At 42.6% G+C, this 7,340-nt stretch overlaps 1 protein-coding gene and 1 long non-coding RNA gene across 2 annotated transcripts in view; one reads left to right on the top strand and one right to left on the bottom strand.

Annotated features, from left to right (window-relative positions):
- Positions 1-467: 467 nt before the first annotated feature.
- The window catches only part of METTL3 (methyltransferase like 3), a 15,056-nt gene continuing 8,183 nt past the window's right edge, over positions 468-7,340 (bottom strand). The window contains exons 2-11 of the mRNA XM_011930923.1: positions 6,343-6,560; positions 5,852-6,256; positions 4,358-4,533; positions 3,542-3,758; positions 3,128-3,315; positions 2,398-2,436; positions 2,129-2,237; positions 1,943-2,008; positions 1,662-1,774; positions 468-699 (exon numbers count right to left, since the gene is read on the bottom strand). Of these exons, the coding sequence (XP_011786313.1) occupies positions 588-699; positions 1,662-1,774; positions 1,943-2,008; positions 2,129-2,237; positions 2,398-2,436; positions 3,128-3,315; positions 3,542-3,758; positions 4,358-4,533; positions 5,852-6,256; positions 6,343-6,560 (1,643 nt within the window). The 3' untranslated portion in view covers positions 468-587. The remainder of the gene's footprint in view (positions 700-1,661; positions 1,775-1,942; positions 2,009-2,128; positions 2,238-2,397; positions 2,437-3,127; positions 3,316-3,541; positions 3,759-4,357; positions 4,534-5,851; positions 6,257-6,342; positions 6,561-7,340) is intronic.
- LOC105503817 lies at positions 481-1,812 on the top strand. The gene is made up of 2 exons (XR_001000536.1): positions 481-1,306; positions 1,620-1,812. It is a non-coding gene; the product is annotated as an uncharacterized LOC105503817 (long non-coding RNA).

Here is a 7,340-nt window from a genome sequence, read left to right as displayed (position 1 = left end):
CCTGCCACTATGCCCAGCTGATTTTTTGTATTTTTAGTAGAGACAGGGTTTCACCATGTTGGCCAGGCTGGTCTTGAACTCCTGACCTTATGATCTGCCCACCTCAGCATCCCAAAGTGCTGGGATTACAGGTGTGAGCCTGTGCACCCAGCCTGCATTCCTGTTTTTTTAATGATTTTGGAGGGTGGGGGTAGAGATGGGGTCTCACTATTTTGCCCAGGCTAGTCTTGAACTCCTGGGCTACAGTTATCCTCCTACCTTGGCTCCCAAAGTGCTGGGATTACAGGTGTGAGCTACTGTGCCTAGCCTATAATGATCATTTTAATGTTTCCCGTGCACTCATTTAGTTTGAACCCTCACAGCAACCCAATGAGGTAATACTCCCATTTCACATATAAGAAATACTGAGAGATGAGTTGCACAAGATTACACCCTGTTAAGTGGCAGAGCCAGAATGGACTTCAGAATCCCAACTACAATACAAATGTTTATTTAAATAAAGAAGAAAGCTATTGTACAAATATCACTCTTCAGGTTTAGCTTATAGAGCCATGGCTATGGATTCTTAGCTCTGTAAGGAAGTACTTCTATAAATTCTTAGGTTTAGAGATGATACCATCTGGGTACCTTTGCTTGAACCGTGCAACCACATCTGGGTCTAGCAGGTGGATCCCATCCAGTTGGTTTCCAAGGGTGATCCTGAAACGGGAAAAGGAGGGGCAAACCAGAAATCCTGGAATTAGAGGGTTTAATATTGTTAAAAAATGTATACCAAATGAAGACTGCCTATCATCATATCAAATATGCCAATTCTTCTAAAAAGAACATTAGAATAGTATATGGCAGAATGACTAGTTGAGAATTGGCATAGATTCTGGTGTTAAAATAGACTGGATCTGTATTATCTGAGGGTTAGTAACTAAGGCTTAGGCCTGCTTCACAGAGTTGCTGCTACCAGGGAGTACTCTTTGGATAAGCAAAATGCTAGCAGCATGTGTTTTAAGCTCTATTAAAGGGGTAAAAGATACAATTATTGACAGATTAAATAGATAACTTCATAACCACCAGGGGGCAGATTCAATATATCATAGAATGGCTGAGGAAGATCCTTAGATTGTGAAGAGAACAGAAACCCTAGGGAGCAGTGCTTTGGGTCCTAGAACCTGTTGAGTTTCTAATGAATATTTGTAGAATCTCATAAAACAGTTTAAATACAAGCTTAAGTGGCTTATGAATCCTCTGAAGCTCATTTATGGACTAGTGGAATACAGTGTGAAGCTCTACTAAGTTATGTCCTTAATCATAAGTAAGGGCCGGGCGCGGTGGCTCAAGCCTGTAATCCCAGCACTTTGGGAGGCCGAGATGGGCGGATCACGAGGTCAGGAGATCGAGACCATCCTGGCTAACACGGTGAAACCCCGTCTCTACCAAAAAAATACAAAAAGCTAGCCGGGCGAGGTGGCGGGCGCCTGTAGTCCCAGCTACTCGGGAGGCTGAGGCAGGAGAATGGCGTAAACCCGGGAGGCGGAGCTTGCAGTGAGCTGAGATCCGGCCACTGCACTCCAGCCCAGGCGACAGAGCGAGACTCCGTCTCAAAAAAAAAAAAAAAAAATCATAAGTAATAGCCCCTTGAGGACTAGCCTGTTCTCTGGTCACCTTACCAGTTGGGTTGCACATTGTGTGGTCGTCCAAATAACTCAATCTTGCGAGTGCCGGGAGATAGTCTTTCAATCATGCCATAGATTTCATCTGGTTTATGACTGGTGGAACGAACCTAGGAAATAAAAACTAGCTGCTTTTTAAGTTACACAAGATTGCAATTCTAGCCCCTTCTATTATGTTTATGATCTAAATGAGAAAAATCTGGGATGAGAATACACCCAACATGAATAACTGATACCAACAGAAATGTGGAAGCTTTGGAGGCCTGGGAAGCACATACCTCAGCTACGATCACATCACAATCCAGACCCTGGTTGAAGCCTTGGGGATTTCCTTTGACACCAACCTGCTCACCACAGATAACAGATTACCTTATGAAACCACCTTTTGAACTTTTTCTCAGTAAGAAATCAAATGATTCTTCTTTTGTGCTCCACCTATTGAATTGGGCCCTACTGCTGCTCACCAAGCAGTGTTCCTTCCCATGGTTCAACCAGTGACCTGTACGGCCTGTCCGAATGATGCGTTGCAGTTGATTTGTCTTCACCCAAATAATTTCATCTACCCGTTCATACCTGTGGGGCATAAAAAAGAACTAGAGTTTTAGTCAAACGTACAGTTAGGGGTACTACCATTTATAGAAGCAAGGAATCACAGAATACTCTGGGAGAAGAAAACATGTATCTCACTATAACAGTATTACCCTCAAAAGAAAGCAACACAACCACTACTTACCCCCAGAGGTTTAGACATTCTCTCCCCAACTCCATGGCCCTAGGAAGAAATGAGTTAAACAACTATTTGTATGCCCTTATTTTTTTTCTCTTCAAAATATATGATGTGTTAGCAACCCCATAAACACCTTTTCAGTAGACATTCAGTGAACATTTACATGCACAACACCAAAAGCAGCATGGTGGATCTAAGAATGAAAAGACAAAACAGTATTCTCAACAACCTTACCTTTCTCAAAGAACAAATGTAAAGTTAAATATATATTCAGGGTATAATTTGCATTGTAAATGGGCATTAGGACTCACTAGAAAAAAAGACTGGCTGGGCGTGGTGGCTCACACCTGTAATCCCAGCACTTTGGGAGCCTGAGGTGAGTGGATCACAAGGTCAGGAGATACAGACCATCCTGGCTAACACGGTGAAACCCAGTTTGTACTAAAAATACAAAAAGAAAAAATTAGCTGGGCATGGTGGCACGTGCCTGTAATCCCAGCTACTCAGGAGACTGAGGCAGGAGAATTGCTTGAACCCAGGGGGCCGAGGTTGCAGTGAGCTGAGATCACACCACTGCACTCCAGCCTGGGCAACAGAGTGAGACTGTCCCCCGGAAAAAAAGACTAAATCAGTCATACATTTAATAATAGGGCTACGAAAACCCAGGATTTTATCTCCCACTCAGTATTCACTCTGTATTGTATCTGTCCATACCTACATAACTGAATTGCATTACCTGCCTGTGACCCAGAGGAAGAGAAAGCCATCATCCTGTAGTACGGGTATGTTGAGCCTGCGCATCTCATCATCTGTCAGGGTCCCATAGGGCAGCTCCATGTGAATATCCCAGGGTGGGTCAGCCATCACAACTGCAAACTTGCCCAAGATACTGACGTCCAGGTAGCGGATATCACAACAGATCCACTGCATAAAGTGGTATTTGGTCATCTTCCCTACTTTAACTCTCAGATTCATGGCCCGAGTCCCTCTTTTCCATTTGATTTTTCCTATTCCCTTACAAGCTTATCTATCCCCCTCCATTCCCAATAAGCAAAACAAGATTGCTGAATTACGCTCTGCTTTCTTAACGTGTATGGCTGCCCTACTCAAAATCTGTAAGTTGAGACGAGTTTTCTGAGCAGACAGGTACCTGAGGTGGGAAGAGTCGGTCTGCACTGGAATCACCTCCGACACTCTGTGTAAGAGCAAGCTCCTGGCTTGGCGTGTGGTCTTTGCTGCCAGGGGCCTCAGAATCCATGCAAGCATCAATTTCATAGTGAACATACTTGCAGGTATCCATGTGGAAACATGTATTAAGGAAAGAGCAGTCACCTAAAGACTCATCAGTGTGTTTATTGATAATTCGTCTGGGAAAATAAAAAGGGAGAATCAAGATGGTGCTCCAGACGTAGATCCAACAGTTCAAATTTCAAATGATTTGAAAATGTCTCCTATTTTATTACCCTCCCCTAATTCTATTGTTAGAGCTTTCTCCAAGAGTTTTAAGGGAGGCAGGTAGCATGGAAATCCATAATTCATACTACAGAACAACAATTGTAATTCATCTCTCAGTAAAGACTGGGTTTCCTGTTTTACCACTGGAAGGCAAGCAGTGCAGGAGACTTAGTTGGTTAGAACAGAATAAAACACTGACCTAAGAGTTCAGGTTCCTTTTCTCCTAAGATTATCCTCCTTTCAGAGTACTTTTTCACCGTGGCTGAGAGACAGACATACCTTGTTATTCTAAGGAGGGAGCTTTTTCTTTAAAAAAAAAAAAGTTATTTGGGAGTACAGCCTGTATTCTTCCCACACAATGCACTTCTGAAAGTATACCTTCAGGGCCTGGAGGACTTACACAAACCATAAACTAAGATTACAGACAGAACCCCAATGACTGGAAGGAATATGCTGAAAAGGAATGGCTGCTTCTGACAAACCCATCCCACCTCATTCCCTTCCAAGAGACCTGAAGTGCAGCTTGCGACAGGGTCGATCAGCATCACTGGCTTTCATGCACTCCTCCTTGGTTCCATAGTCACAGAATTCTTGCACTTGGGCCCGACCTCGAGAGCGAAATTTTTCAACAATGGATTGTTCCTTGGCTGTTGTAGTATTTAATAGCTCTAGGATCTCCTGACTGACCTGTGACAGAAGTAGCCTTGGACTTAAAAATGTCTTGTAGATCAAACTGGCTCTTAGACCAACTCTGCAAATTCTTTTTGACATTGATGTCTTATAAGAGATAAATCAGCTAACTTTTTTTTTTTTTTTTTTTTTTTAAGAGATAGGATCTTGCTGTCACCCAGGCCAGAGTACAGTGGTGTAATCATAACTCACTGTTTCTCCCACTGAACTCCCAGGCTCAAGTGATTCTCCCAGCTCAGCCTTCAGTTGTAGCTGGGAATACAGGTGCAAGACACCATGCCAGCTAATGTTTTAATTACTTTACTTTTTGTGGGGATAGGGTCTCACTATTTTGCCCAGGCTGGTCTTGAACTCTTTGCCTCAGGTGATCCTCCCACCTCGGCCTCCCAAAGTGTTGAGATTACAGGAATGAGCCATTGTGCCTAGCCCTAAATTAGCTAACTTAATATTGGAAAATTGGAGCCTTCAGATAAGAGATTTGTTAGGGGTTCAGTCCTTCCTCACAAATATGCATTTGGGATGAAATTAAAATGGAAGAGTCCTGGTTCCTACTGCTAAAGATTATACTAATGTCCCCTCCCCAGGAAGGCATTCCTTCTACAAAAAAACATATTTACTGGGTGCTGAACTAAAAAGTATAGTGCTAAACACTTTACTTTTTAGCTCAGAGTCTATTCAATTCTATAAGGCAGGATATGCTGGTATTATCTTCACATTACAGATGAGAAGACTAAGGCTCAAGAGAAGTTAATTAATTTGTTCAAACTTACGCACTAGAAGTACCAAACAGATAAGAACTCATGTCAGGCCAATACTTATACTCAGAACCAATTCACATTATTTAGTCAATTTCTATAACTGCTCTAGTATTCCTCTCCAGAAATATAGGGAGAAATATAAGAGAAATATCTCCCTATATTTCTATATATTTGGATTCCTCTTCTCTTGATCCAATTCTTTCAGATTCAATGACAGATTATCTAAATTAGAATTTGTCAACACTAGCATTACTGACACTTCGGGACAGACAACTGTTTGTTGTGGGGGTCTGTCCTACTATGCACTGTAGGATGTTTAACAACCATCCCGGGCCTCTACACACTAGATGCCAATAGCACTCCCCCATGTGTCACAATAAAAATGTCTCCAGACATTACCAGATCCCCTGGGAGTTGGGCAGTAGGGAATCATCCCCGGTTGAGAACCACTGTAAACCCTCAATTCTAAAAACAGTTCCTTGCCCTAGGGGTAAATCCTTGTCAAACAAAGCTATAATTAAGAGCATATTGTGAGAGTATTTTCACATGACCCCTACCTTCTTGCTCTGTTGTTCCTTGGTGGACTGTTGGTTTAGAAGGCTCTCTATCTCCAGATCAACATCTGAGGCAGCATGTTTCCTTGATTTCTTGGCTGGCTCCTTTGCTGGTTCTGATGCTGAAGAGCTCAGACCAGAGGCTAATGAACTGGCAAAGGCAGCTACTGTAGTTAGGTCCTGTTCTGCACGCCGCTTCTGCCCTGTGACAGTCCCTGCTACCTCCCCAGGGCCCTTCTTTTCTGCCACAGCACCCATCATGGCAGATAGCTTGGAATGGTCAGCATAGGTCACAAGAGTAGGATGTGCATCGTCTTGTAGGAGACCTCGCTTTACCTCAATCAACTCCTGAGCTGCAAACTTCTGCAGGAGGCTTTCTACCCCATCTTGAGTGGCAGGAGCATCTGGCTAGAGAAGAAGAGAAGATAGGGGCAATAAGACACTGACCACGAACTGAAAATAAGTTGTAAATCGTAACTCTGTCAGGTCATTACCGTGGAGATGGCAAGACAGATGGACACAGCATCAGTGGGCAATGTTAAGGCCAGATCAGAGAGGTGGTGTAGCAACTTCTTCTCTAACTCAGGATCTGTAGCTAATTCAGGAACTGCTGAAGCTGTGCTGGGCTTAGGGCCACCAGAGGTGGGTGCAGTAGGCACTGGGCTGTCACTACGGAAGGTTGGAGACAATGCTGCCTCTGGATTCCGTAGATCTAAGAATGAAGAGAGGTAAAAATGAAAAAAGGCAACCACTGTTGGTCTATATATTTCTGAGAAGTCAAATTCTCTAGCATTCCCATACATAGATTTTTCATTTTGTGCAGGAAATTCTCTGACCAACTTTAGCACTAGATTACCTATCCTCAATCATACTAAAGCATTAACTGTTTTGTCAATATTGGATTTTCTATCTACCTTTTCTCTATTGGGTGAGTGATGTTTTCCTAATTCCCTATCCTTGCTGTGCTACAAAGAAAGTAAATTAGCAGCATGATAGATTTAAATATCCCTACCACCTTTCTATCTACCTACATTTTAATAAAGGCCAGGAATATACTCAACAACCTAAGCTGGGATCCAATATTCTTTTTGAGGCATGTAGTGTGAATTTTAATGAATTCAGGCCATTGATCAACAAAGTGTACAAAATGACAATGTCGGGGGCCAACAGTGTTACCTGTAACACTCACAATCACAAAAATCTTAATACTTTGCTGAAGCCTTGGTTACCAAATGGTATTTCCTGACTATATTGTTATCATCTATTACTTCACAAGCTGGGTAGCCATCATAACCTTCATAAGATTTGAGAAACTAAAATTAGGACAAAATGTTACCTTTGAGAAAGTCTAATATCTGTGGTTATTTAATTAAAATATAGATGAAATTTTTTTTTTTTTTTGAGAGGGAGTCTGGCTCTGTCGCCCAGGCTGGAGTGCAGTGGCCGGATCTCAGCTCACTGCAAGCTCTGCCTCCTGGGTTTATGCCATTCT

Source organism: Colobus angolensis, unplaced genomic scaffold, assembly GCF_000951035.1.
Source record: "Colobus angolensis palliatus isolate OR3802 unplaced genomic scaffold, Cang.pa_1.0 Scaffold88, whole genome shotgun sequence".
In the NCBI taxonomy this organism is placed as follows: Eukaryota; Metazoa; Chordata; class Mammalia; order Primates; family Cercopithecidae; genus Colobus; species Colobus angolensis.
Note: the sequence above shows the minus strand (reverse complement) of the source record. Positions and strands in the feature narration are given on the sequence as shown.